Source organism: Balaenoptera physalus (assembly GCF_965194825.1).
Source record: "Balaenoptera physalus genome assembly, chromosome: 20".
Taxonomy (NCBI): domain Eukaryota; kingdom Metazoa; phylum Chordata; class Mammalia; order Artiodactyla; family Balaenopteridae; genus Balaenoptera; species Balaenoptera physalus.
In genome coordinates this window covers 50,828,969-50,842,208 of record NC_138901.1, presented here as the reverse complement: position 1 = coordinate 50,842,208, position 13,240 = coordinate 50,828,969, and the positions used below count along the sequence as shown (strand labels likewise).

The window sequence follows — 13,240 nt, the reverse complement described above, 5'->3', positions numbered from 1 at the left end:
ACCTCATAACCAGCAGCAGCAGTATTACTGCCATTTGCTAGACAGGACTGAGCCTGATGTTGTGCTTGTTGTTTTGAAATAGTTAACTCGAATCCCCACCGCCCTGAAGTAGGTATTATCATCTCCATGTCCCAGATGAAGAAACTGAGGTTCGGAGAAGTAATTCGTCCAAGGTCACCCAGATAGAGAGAGTGGCAGGAGCCAAACTTTAAATCCAAGGCTCAGGGTTTTTCATTTGACCAGGCTGCCATCTAATGTCACATTAGGGACAGTGTCCAATTCCCCCAATCCTTCGAGAATCCAAATACAATGCTCAGTCCTGTACATAGAGGAGAGAGAAGATAGCTGTCTGGATTCCCTACAGATTGTTTAAAAATGAGAGACCTTAGAGGACAAGTGGCAGAAGGTTCTAATATGCAGCAGACATGTCCTCCTGCCTAAAAGCGCTATACAGGCTCATGGGCGATAAAAAAGATGAAGTAGAGTGACAAGACCGCACCTAGTCCCTGTAGCGCTCGATACTGGACATTCTATGAGCCCTTGCCTCAATGACAGCCAACAGTGCACTAGGAGCAGGGGAAACGGAACACTCACTTGGATGCAACTTATCAAATAAAAGCAAGCCAACCCTGACCTCTGCACCAGATGGAAGAAATCCTGGTTGGGGAATGGCAGAGAGTCCCAGTCAAAACCAGGGATGCTGGCCCCTGCAAAAGACTCAACTACACCCTGACTCCAGCACTGCCCCACTGAATCACGAGGCGTGCTGCACTCCCAGGCCATTCTCACACCTTAGCAATTGCTGAAGTTCATTCAGTGTTGTCTGCAGTCTGAAAAATATAATTCAAAAAAAATCTAAAAGAAACCAAAAAATGCCTAACCATTCTCGGTCACAAATGGAAAAATTTGAGCCTAGATTTTAAAAAGCTCACTTGCTTTAGATTTGGTATATTTCAGTAGGAGGAAGCAAGTGACAGCTGCCTTTTTTTTTCCTCCCCAAACTATTTATGGTCCCTCTACTACTTTAAAGTATTTTTTTAAATTAAATTAAATTTATTTATTTAGTTGTGCCAGGTCTTAGTTGTGGCAGGCGGGCTCCTTAGTTGCAGCAGGTGGGCTCCATAGTTGCAGCTCGCCGGCTCCTTGGTTGTGGCATGCGAACTCTTAGTGGTGGCATGCACGTGGGATCTAGTTTCCTGACCAGGGATCGAACCTGGGCCCCCTGCACTGGGAGAATGAGGTCTTTACCACTGTGCTACCAGGGAAGTCCTGGTCCCTTTACTACTAAGTGCCATTTATTTTCTTCCATCGATGGGCTTCATTTTCCTCCCAAAGAAAAGATGAGAAAGGATATATTTGAAATGACGGAGGGGAAGATTCAAGCCATCTTGCAAGAGAGCTGACAATTATAAAGTGATAATCCCACATGATGAAGATCGGTGCTATACTGCGAAGTCCGTCTACCTAGTTCAGGGTCTTGGAGAGCACAATTATTTTTGCTCTAAGGCCTGACTCAGACGATATACTAATTTTGAGGTTGAAAAGCAAAGGACACTTTCTCCTTGGAAGGCAACACGCTTTGCTGATTTAGTTAATAAATCTTTACGGTATCTCTATGTAAAAGAGAAGAAGGCAAGTATGATTAGCCTCCTTTGCTGAGGAAAATGAAGAACATGCAAAAATTAAGAAACACAGCCTTGAACGGATACCGAAGACGGGAAAAACAATCCTTTGTCTCCTGGGCCTGGCACTTTGTACTAAAGTGAGGATAAGAAGAGAAAAATGAGAAGTCTCTAATAGCATGCCACATGACTCTGAACCCATCCTGGTCAACCTTTTTACATGCAACTTGAATGAAGACATAGAAGGCCCATCTGGCAAATCCGCTCATGATAAATGGAAAGGTCATCAAGATTCCAGAAGGTCTCAACAGGCTGGAACAATCAGGCAGAACTGGCAAGATGAAACCAAGAGTGAGACACATAAAGTCCAGCACTTAATTTCAAAGAATCCCTTAAACAAACAGAAGAGGGGAGAGTTTAAAAGCAGTTCGTATGAAAAAAATATTGCAGATATTGCAAACTGTTGGCACACAGATGTGTTTCGTTTGGCCTTTGAAGTATTTGTGAACAACGCTAAACCAACATTTAAAAATTGGGGAGACTCACGTAAAAATCCAAATTTCCGGCTTCTCTTGAAAAACTGATAGATCTGGCGAACTCCATGTCTGTGCTTAGACATGACAACAGTGGGTGAGGAGTGAGCTGTGACTCTCTCCTTTAGACAGGGCATCCACTCCCCCAATGGACGCCCGCAGTTGCGTCCCGGCCTGTCAGAGCCATTTAGGTAACTTTCTTAGCTCTGTGGGCACCTCTTTGCAACTCTTGACCTGGAAGTTTCAGATACCTGACAGCTCAGTAGAGGCCCACTGTGTGATACACCTGCCAAAAATTTCACCCAATCCATGGTAATGGAAGAACTGTGTCACAGACTGCTTAGAAAATCTAGAAAAATCAATGAGTCTTCTCTCCAGACATATGTCTATTCATATAAAAATTTACAATTTATTTGTGGGAGTTGAAAGACCCCCCTGAACTCCCAGTTCCCAAGTTAACAAGCCCACTCTAGAACAAGGAGGTAAAGTGTCCCACTGTATGTTCACACAGTATGTCTACCCATGGCCAGGAGGGATGCTGACAAACTTCAAGGCAACCAGGATGATAAAGGGTCTGAAATCATATCGTAAAGCTGAAGAAACTAACAGTGGTTAGCCTAGGAAAAGGAATGCTCGGAAAGGAACATAATACCCATTTTTAATTTTAGAAGCTATAATAAGGGACAGGGATTAGGTCTATACCTGTCCAGCTGGCAGAACTAAGATCAATGAGAAGTTACAGTGAGGTCTATTTTACTATTTCAATTCGGTGTAAGAAAAAGAACTTTCTTACAATTAAAGCTGTACAGGGGACTTCCCTGGTGGCGCAGTAGTTAAGAATCTGCCTGCCAATGCAGGGGACACGGCTTCGAGCCCTGGTCCGGGAAGATCCCACATGCTGTGGAGCAACTAAGGCCATGCGCCACAACTACTGAGCACTTGTGCCACAACTACTGAAGCCTGCGTACCTAGAGCACGTGCTCTACAACAAGAGAAGCCACCGTAATGAGAAGCACACGCACTGCAACGAAGAGTAGCCCCCGCTCGCTGCAACTAGAGAAAGCCCATGTGCAGCAACAAAGACCCAATCAGCCAAAAAAGTAAATAAATAAAATAAATATTTATTAAAAAAATAAAAATAAAAAATAAAGCTGTACAAAACTGGAACAGACAGTCCTGTGGAACAACAGAGTAGTGAGTTCCCCATCGCTGCAAGAATCCAAGCAGAAACAGAATAATGAAACGTCAGAGATGTGATAGAAAGGATTCCTGAACCGGGTGGGAGGTGGTTCTACAATTATCTAATGCTTCTTCCAAATCAAAGTTTTAGTGAGCAGAGCTGAAGATGGCAATAATAATTTTCTTCCTCTCCCAAACCTTAGTCTTGCTGTGATGCAATAGTTAACATTATAGCCAATCTCCACACAAGACACTGAAGGAAACCCAGGAAGGAAGCCCCATGACTGATCCTCTCTTGGCGATTCTCAGTGAGCTGACTAGGAATTGATAAAGGTATGGCCACTCTTGAAATTTCACATGCTAACTTTTTCTTCTTCTAACTCACTCCTCTATTTGCCTCTCTTTCTACCTCTGTTCAAGCTGTCCATTTTAATTCTTGGGAAGCTGTGTAAGTTTCAAAGCATTATCAGCTCATGTACTTACTGAATTGACTCATCCACAAAGTTTCAAACATGTGGGCATTTAATTAAAGCTTTTGCCTGATGATTTCAACAGATAAAAATGGGGAGAATTCTGTGCTGGATTAATTTTGTACAAGCACCACATTCTGGTTAGAAAAGGTCACGGACTAGACCACTTCAAGTCCGCCCCCATAGGAGGTGGTCGACATCGAAGGCTCTCCAAAACCGGCAGCAGAGTGCTAACCAGGCGGCAGGTGTTTCAGAAATTTCGAGAAACTAAAGAAACTGACTCACTGTGTCTTCAATTTCTAAAGCACTCCCTCTCCACGAATAATTTTTGAGTCAGAAACACTGCTTTCCAAAAAGAACTTTTCTGCTAAAGACGTCTTTTAAGACACCACAAATGTGAAGTCAACACTTTCCCCTGTTTACATGGATTACAAAGCATATCTGTTCAAGATGCACACAATCAAGATGAAATATATAAAAGGAAAACTTCCTTTTGTCCATATTACTGCTCTCCCCTTCTGAGTTGTTCCCCAGAAGCTTCGGAAACAAGTTCTGAAAGCGAACCTTTCCTCCGTTCCAGGGAAGAGGGGAAACTGGGGCCTCTTGACCTATAAAACTCAATATTTTGGAACATCCATAATTCTCCTGAGTCCATGCCAGTCAAATGGAGTCTCTCTTTAGCAAACCACTGGCCAGCTGGGGTTGGACAGCAAGGCTCTCACCCCTAGGAGTTGACAAGGATGGGACTCAAAAGCTCCCTGGAAAAAAAAAAGTCTCTCCTTCAGCTTGCATTACAAGCTGTTGGAAAACACAGATGGAGGAGATGACAGGAAAAGCAATTACTTCTTCTGGGCTTCCTTTCTGTCTGGATGCTAAGGAGACGGATACCAAATTCCATCACAGATTGAAATGCTATCTAAACATTCTTGAAAATGTGGTCTTGCTCTCTGAAATATGGCCTGCCTTTGCTGCAGCAACCTGTAACCTATTAACATGTGAAGGTAGAGAGGGCCGACTTTCCTCCAGGCTGCCTAATTCTGGGCCTGCCTCTCCAACAATGCTCGTTTGTGACCACAGGTTAAAACATAAATAACTAAAAGATATATATATCTACACAGCATGACCCAACAGAAAGTCCTGATGAATCATTCACTTTATTTTCACATTCTTGGAACTGTAAATACCTGAGACTCTCTGAAGTATTTCAAGGTTTCTAGTGAGCCTTTCTAAATATAGGTGGAAACACACTAAACAGTAGTGTTATTATTTCAAATATTACTAAGCTGGGACTAGTCATAAACAAATCAAGCTTTAAACATCTTTAAAGGAACATACACACTGGTCAAAATGATGTTTTATGGGAGAGGCCTTTTGTTTATTTACAAATAATAAATACTCTCCCACAGACCTAATATTCAATACAGTTGAATAAAATGTTATTGCAGGTGGCCTATGTGTTCTGAGAAATGCCAAGATAAGGAAGATACAGCTTTTGCCTCAAGGACCTTATACACGAGCCAAAGGGACAAGATGTATTCACTGATAAGTCAAAGCAGATCATGAAAGCCAAATCAAAAGCACGGGCGCAGGACTGTGGGGGTTCATGGACAGAGAGACTGTACATCTAACTGATGGATACTGGGATCGATTTTCTCATCTGTGAAATGAGAGGACCAGATGAGTTCCAAGTCCCTTTGGGTTCTAAAGTTCTGATTCCTTTGGTATATACCATTGAGCCAAACAGAAAATTTCATAAAGGAAGTAGTATTTGAACTGGGTATGATCTTGAAATGAAGCTACTGGAAGAAAAAGAGGAGAGAGAGCATTTTAGGCAAAAAGAAGAACATAAGCATAGGTCCAGAAAGCAAAGGGCATGCTTGGGAGAGCGCTAGGCTTCCAGTGTGGATGGGTCACAGCAGGGGACAAAACTGGAAAGGTAGACTGAGGCCTTCAATGCCATGCAAAGAAGTTGGATTTAAGTTGGTAGAGAGCCCACGGGGGTTTCTGAAGAGGTAGATGACATGACCAGACATATATTGGAAAGTGAAAGAGCAGAATGGGGCTGGAGTGTTGGCCGGCTACCCTGTTACTCTTTGTTACGTCTAAGGGCCCTATTTACAGAAGCCTCACCTGCCAGAGTGGTGACGCTTCATGGGAGAGACCTAGATAAACAAAAACCAAAGCAATAAGGACTAAGAACCAAGCAAGGCCAGGAAATAGGATCAGTTGCAGGAAACTAAGATGTCTACACACAAATATTGATGACGACTACAAGGAAGATGGTAGACTACTTACAAACAGGCCAACGGAAGATGACGAGTAAGAGGAAAAAGAAAGTCGTAAAAATGTAGGAAAAATAGAGAAGCGGATAAAACTAAACATATAAGAGAAAAAGAAAAACACATATATAACACCTGTGAGCTACTAGAGGAAACCAGAATATGAGAGATCATAGGACTACACACTACCCCCATAAAATCTGGGCAGCATAATGAACATTTAAAAAAATTGGCTATACACTAAATAATGTCAAAACAGGACAAATAACAGAATTGAGAGGTGCACACAGCCGACCTAACTGAATGACTGTTGAAGAGGGCAGGCCGGACACTGTAAGAGAAGACTAGACAGGGCACGATCAGCACTTCTGTAACGAAAGCAATTCCGAAATAGGACGTCTAAGCAGAAGACTAGAATCCAGATGAAAAGGAAAAATCGTTAACAGATAACATCTGGCCCCCCAGTCACTGAAGAATACCTCTTCCCCATACACTGCTTCTCCCCTTCATCCCCTTCCAACAGCCCTCCTTAGCTAGATCCAAAAAGAACTATAAAACTTTGAAATGAATTGACAGTTACCTGCTAGGCAACAAAACTAGGTATGAGGAATTACAGCTGTGTCAGGTTACTACTATCTCTCTCTCTTTCTTTTTTTTTTTGCAATATATCAACTTTATTTCCATCTTGATTTCAAAAATATTTTTATTGAGGTAAAATACACATAACATAAAATTTACCATCTTAACCATTTTTTATTGTAGTTTCATTGACCTGTTGTGCAACCATCACCACCATCTATCCCCATAACTCATCCTGTAAAACTGAAACTCTACATGTATTAAACACTAACTCCCCGTTCTCCCCCAGCCCCTGGCAACTACCATTATACATTCTGTCTTTATGATTTCCACTACTCTTAAGTACCTCATATAAGTAGAATCATCCGGTATGTCTTTTTGTGACTGGCTTATTTCATTTAGCATAATGTCCTCAAGGTTCATCCATGCTGTAACAGATGTCAGAATTTCTTTCCTTTTTTTTTTTTTTTAATATTTATTTATTTGGCTGTGTCGGGTCTTAGTTGCAGCACATGGGATCTTCATTGCTGCATGCGGGATCCTTAGTTGCGGCATGCGGGATCTTTAGTTGCGGCATGTGGGCTCTTAGTTGCAGCATGTGGGATCTAGTTCCCTGACCAGGGATCAAACCTGGGCCCCCTGGATTGGGAGCGCAGAGTCTCAACTATTGGACCACCAGGGAAGTCCCCACCCCTTTTTTTTTTTTTAGAATTTCTTTCCTTTTTAAGGCTGAATAATATTCCAATTATGTACCGACCATATTTTGCTTTTCCATTCATCTGCCAATGGACACCTGGGTCGCTTCCATGTTTTAGCTATTGTGAATAATGCTGCTATGAACATGGGGGTAACAGGTATCTCTCCAGGACCCTGCTTCCAATTCTCTTGGGTATATACCCAGAAGCAGAATTGCTGGATCATATGATAATTCTTTTTACTTTTTGAGGAACCACTGTATTGTTTTACACAGCAACTGTACCATTTTACATTCCCACCAGCAGTGCACAAGCATTTCAATTTCTTCATATCTTTGCCAACACTTGTTGTTTTCTGGTTTTTTGATATTAGTCATCCTAATGGGTGTGAGGTGGTATCTCATTGTACTTTTTTTTTTTTTTAAATGGTGGTTTTTTTTCAAGAGAAACTATTTATTTATTAATTTTTGGCTGCGTTGGATCTTCGTTGCTGTGTGCGGGCTTCCTCTAGTTGCAGCGAGCGGGGGCTGCTCTTCGTTGCGGTGCGTGGACTTCTCCTTGCAGTGGCTTCTCTTGTTGCGGAGCACAGGCTCTAGGCACATGGGCTTCAGCAGTTGTGGCTCGCGGGCTCTAGAGCACAGGCTCAGTAGTTGTGGCGCATGGGCTTAGTTGCTCCGTGGCATGTGGGATCTTCCCAGACCAGGGCTTGAACCTGTATCCCCTGTATTGGCAGGCGGATTCTTAACCACTGCACCACCAGGGAAGTCCCACTCTCACTGTACTTTTGATTTGCATTTTCCTAATGATTAGTGATACTGAGCATCTTTTCGTGGGCTCATTGGCCATTCATATTATCTTCTTTGGAGAAATGTCTATTCAAGTCCTTTGTCCAGTTTTTAATCAGGTTGTTTGCTTTTTTTTTGTTGAATTTTAGGAGTTCTCTATATATTCTGGATATTAATCCCTCATCAGATACATGATTGGCAAATATTCTCTCCCATTCTATAGGCTGACTTTTTACTCTGTTGATAATGTCTTTTGACACACAGGTTACTGCTATCTTTTGCAGCAACAAAAGTAATATGAGGGACTTCCCTGGTGGTCCAGTGGGTAAGACTCCATGCTCCCAATGCAGGGGGCCCGGGTTCAATCCCTGGTCAGGGAACTAGATCCCGCATGCGTGCCACAACTAAGAGTTTGCATGCCGCAACTAAGACCCAGAGCAGCCTAAATAAATAAATAGTTTTTAAAAACACGAATATCAAAATCCCAACAACTTAGCAGATAGATAAAAGCAGCAACCTTGTTGGGTCACAGTACACAAAATAAAGGAGGGCTCAGAGACGTCCGACATTAAGGAGAAAGACAAGGAAACTTTGGTTTTCTCATTTCAGCGTGCATTTCACCCTGGACCTGGGTGAGCTGTGCTACAATATATGCTTCTGGTCCAAGGGACGCTGAGTCCCTTGGCTGGTCTGGGCAGCCTCCCCCTGCTACTACTGGGACAAGTCATGCAAGTTTCCTGCTGTGGATGGGACAGATCAGTTAAGGAAGTACTCTGTAAGCAGGCAGATCAATATTTTGGTCACTTGGTTGTGGGGTCTTGAAGAAATCAGGGGATATGTTTAATACTAAGTAAAAAGTTACTTACTTGCCGGCCATCCTGCCCCACATTTGTTTGACCTCTTACGACAGTTCGAATGTTGTCATCCAGTCTCCTAGCAAAAAAAGTTAAAGGTACAAATCATTAAAATATCTCGATTCCTTCAAGACGAAAAGACAACTCTCAAAACGGGAGAAAATATTTGCAAATGAATCAACGGACAAAGGATTAATCTCCAAAATATATAAACAGCTCATGCAGCTCAATATTAAAAAAACAAACAACCCAATCCAAAAATGGGCAGAAGACCTAAATAGACATTTCTCCAAAGAAGACGTACAGATGGCCAAGAAGCACATGAAAAGCTGCTCAACATCACTAATTATTAGAGAAATGCAAATCAAAACTACAATGAGGTATCACCTCACATCAGTTAGAATGGGCGTCATCAGAAAATCTACAAACAAATGCTGGAGAGGGTGTGGAGAAAAGGGAACCCTCTTGCACTGTTGGTGGGAATGTAAATTGATACAGCCACTATGGAGAACAGTATGGAGGTTCCTTAAAAAACTAAAAACAGAACTACCATATGACCCAGCAATCCCACTACTGGGCATATACCCTGAGATAACCATAATTCAAAAAGACACATGCACCCCAGTGTTCACTGCAGCACTATTTACAATAGCCAGGTCATGGAAGCAACCTAAATGCCCATCGACAGACGAATGGATAAAAAAGATGTGGTACATATATACAATGGAATATTACTCAGCCATAAAGAGGAACGAAATTGGGTCATTTGTAGGGACGTGGATGGATCTAGAGACTGTCATACAGAGTGAAGTAAGTCAGAAAGAGAAAAACAAATATCGTATATTAACGCATATATGTGGAACCTAGAAAAATGGTACAGATGAACGGGTTTGCAGGGCAGAAACTGAGACACAGATGTAGAGAACAAACGTATGGACACCAAGTGGGGAAAGCGGTGGGGTGGTGGGGGTGGTGGTGTGATGAATTGGGAGATTGGGATTGACATGTACACACTGATGTGTAGAAAATGGATGACTAATAAGAACCTGCTGTATAAAAAAATAAATAAAATTCAAAAATTCCAAAAAAAAAAAAAAAATCTCGATTCCAGGTTGACCAAAAGAAAAAAAGCTGGGATTCCCTGGTGGCACAGTGGTTAAGAATCTGCCTGCCAATGCAGGGGACACGGGTTTGATCCCTGGTCCGGGAAGATCCCACATGCCACGGAGCAACTAAGCCCATGCACCACAACTACTGAGCCTGTGCTCTAGAACCCACAAGCCACAACTACTGAGCCTGCGCACCACAATTACTGAAGCCTGCACACCTAGAGCCCGTGCTCCGCAACAAGAGAAGCCCGCGCACCGCAACGAAGAGTAGCTCCCGCTCGCCGCAACTAGAGAAAGCCCGTGCGCAGCAACGAAGACCCAACTCAGCCAAAACTAAATTAATTAATTTTAAAAAAAGTTAGTAACGTATCCATCAATATTTGCAGATTGCAGCTACTTATTCAGAAGAAAAAACAAAGATGTTTGGATGATAGGAGGAAGAGTCAGGCCTTGGACCTCAGTGAGGGGGCAGCAACTAGTGTAGAAGCCAAGCCCAGCACAGACTGATGAGTCACCTTTGTTATTTTTTAAAAGGCTATTTTCACTTAGTGTTCAGAGCCACTCAAAAGGACCAATGTAACTTTTAGTATTTGTCATGGGGTAAACCACACGTGACAAAGTTGCTGAAACTTTATGGGAACAAGCCAGAGAATTCAAAGTATCCCACACAAAATCCTTCCTCAGTAACATCCTAGGAACCTTAAAAGGGATGAGGAGCCAGGTGATATGTGAAAGCCACGCCTCACCACCTGGGCCCTGATCTGCAGGAGGCGGGTCTGTGGCCCCCACTTCCTCTTTCTCCTGCAGCTGAACAGGGGCCATTTAATGGCACCTCAACCGGAGAAATTTATGTCAGTTTATGTCATTTATGTCATTTTTCATTTGAAGAACCGTTAAAGGTATGGTGGGAGAAAGCTGAAAATAACTGGCTTGCAAGTGATTTTTGTTTCTGTTGTTGTTTTGGGATTTTTTTGGCCGTGCCGCGCAGCATGTGGAATCTTAGTTCCCTGACCAAGGATCGGACCCCCGTGCCCCCTGCATTGGAAGCATGGAATCTTTTTTTTTTTTTTTTAACATCTTTATTGGAGTATAATTGCTTTACAATGGTGTGTTAGTTTCTGCTGTATAACAAAGTGAATCAGCTATACATATACATATATCCCCATATCTCCTCCCTCTTGCATCTCCCTCCCACGCTCCCTATCCCAACCCTCTAGGTGGTCACAAAGCACAGAGCTGATCTCCCTGTGCTATGCAGCTGCTTCTCACTAGCGATCTGTTTTACATTTGGTGGTATATATAAGTCCATGCCACTCTCTCACTTTGTCCCAGTTTATCCTTCCCCGTCCCCATGTCCTCAAGTCCATTCTCTACGTCTGCATCTTTATTCCTGTCCTGCCCCTAGGCTCTTCAGAACCTTTTTTTTTTTTTAGATTCCATATATATGTGTTAGCATACGGTATTTGTTTTTCTCTTTCTGACTTACTTCACTCTGTATGACAGACCCTAGGTCCATCCGCCTCACTACAAATAACTCAATTTCGTTTCTTTTTATGGCTGAGTAATATTCCATCGTATATATGTGCCACATCTTCTTTATCCATTCATCTGTCGATGGACACTTAGGTTGGGAAGCATGGAGTCTTAACCACTGGACAGCGAGGGAAGCCCCTCGCTAGTGATTTTTGGATCATGGGGGAATTTTCATTTTCTGTGCAAACCCTGTAAAACTTAGTGGTCTCTACTAGAATTGTTACAGCTAAAGTCCACCAAAACAATCAACAGGCTTCTTCGTATTTATTTTTAGCTGCATTGGGTCTTCGTTGTTGTGCGCAGGCTTTCTCTAGTTGCAGCGAGCAGGGGCTACTCTTCGTTGCGGTACGTGGGCTTCTCATTGTGGTGGCTTCTCTCGTTGCAGAGCACAGGCTCTAGGCATGCAGGCTTCAGTAGTTGTGGCGCATGGGCTTCAATAGTTGTGGCGCACGGGCTTCAGTAATTGTTGCACACGGGCTCAGTAGTTGTGGCGCACGGACTTAGTTGCTCTGCAGCATGTGGGATCTTCCCGGACCAGGGCTTGAACCCGTGTCCCCTGCATTGGCAGGCAGACTCTTAACCACTGCGCCAACAGGGAAGTCCCTTCTTTGTACTTTTTAAGGCACCCAACTGAACAAAACATTAATGGCAGAGGTCTTCACCTAAAAACCCAAAGGTTGTCAGGGAAAAAAAAATCATCTCCTGGATTCAAAATGAAGGTTTCTCCTCATCACAAGTTAAAAAACAACAACAACAACAAAAACTATATTTAAAGTAATAATATCAACCATTACAATAATAATTACAACAAACAAACTTTGAGTATCTACCATGCATCAAAACTGGAAATTCAGACATGGATAAACCAGAATAAGGCTATTTGGCAGAAAGGACATCTGATGACCACCCTAGACATGCTAGATTAATCACAATGTTTAGTCCTGGGACACCACCCGCGCCAACCAGCAGATCTGACCATATTGTTAGCTGATACATGGCCAAGGGAGCCATATATAAGCCCAGCTTCATATCTAAGCCTTGGGGATACAAAAAAAAAAAAAGGGTAAATCTGCTAGAGAAATAAAGCCACTAAAATATAGCAGAAATGCTTTTGTCTCCTTTTATAATCAACTGTTTTGAATAGCCTGTTACAGATTCCTTCCTTTTTTTAAAATAAATGATTGAAGACTGATCAAAGAATCGAGTTCTTTGCCACAAGGCTCATATGGAAACCCAGAAAAAAGAACTATTTTTAAAAAGATTACCATCTACAGCAAACTTGAGATTTTAGTGTTCTTACAGATAAGTGTGATCCAGAATGTGATTAACTAAATGAACAGCATACTTTCATTAATTATTAATAATCACACGGTGTTACTTACCTTATTTTCAGTCTAATTTTGTTCACGACTTCATCGATGTTTGCCAGAGACTACAATAAAGAAGGAAAAGTGCCAGCTATTATTTCACTTCCTGGAATTCCTCTTTCACAGAGAAATGATGAACTATAATGGCTATTTATGACGTCTCAAAGAAACTAATCATACGGTATGATACAATTTTTACTTAAAAAAAACAAAGTATAGGGAATTCCCTGGTGGT

At 42.3% G+C, this 13,240-nt stretch overlaps 1 protein-coding gene across 9 annotated transcripts in view; it reads right to left on the bottom strand.

Annotated features, from left to right (window-relative positions):
- VPS53 (VPS53 subunit of GARP complex) overlaps positions 1 to 13,240 on the bottom strand; it is a 139,659-nt gene that overhangs the window by 120,896 nt on the left and 5,523 nt on the right. For all 9 annotated transcript variants that reach the window (XM_082443447.1, XM_082443446.1, XM_082443451.1 and 6 more), the window contains exons 3-4: positions 13,021 to 13,070; positions 9,009 to 9,075 (exon numbers count right to left, since the gene is read on the bottom strand). In XM_082443447.1, the coding sequence (XP_082299573.1) occupies positions 9,009 to 9,075; positions 13,021 to 13,070 (117 nt within the window). The remainder of the gene's footprint in view (positions 1 to 9,008; positions 9,076 to 13,020; positions 13,071 to 13,240) is intronic.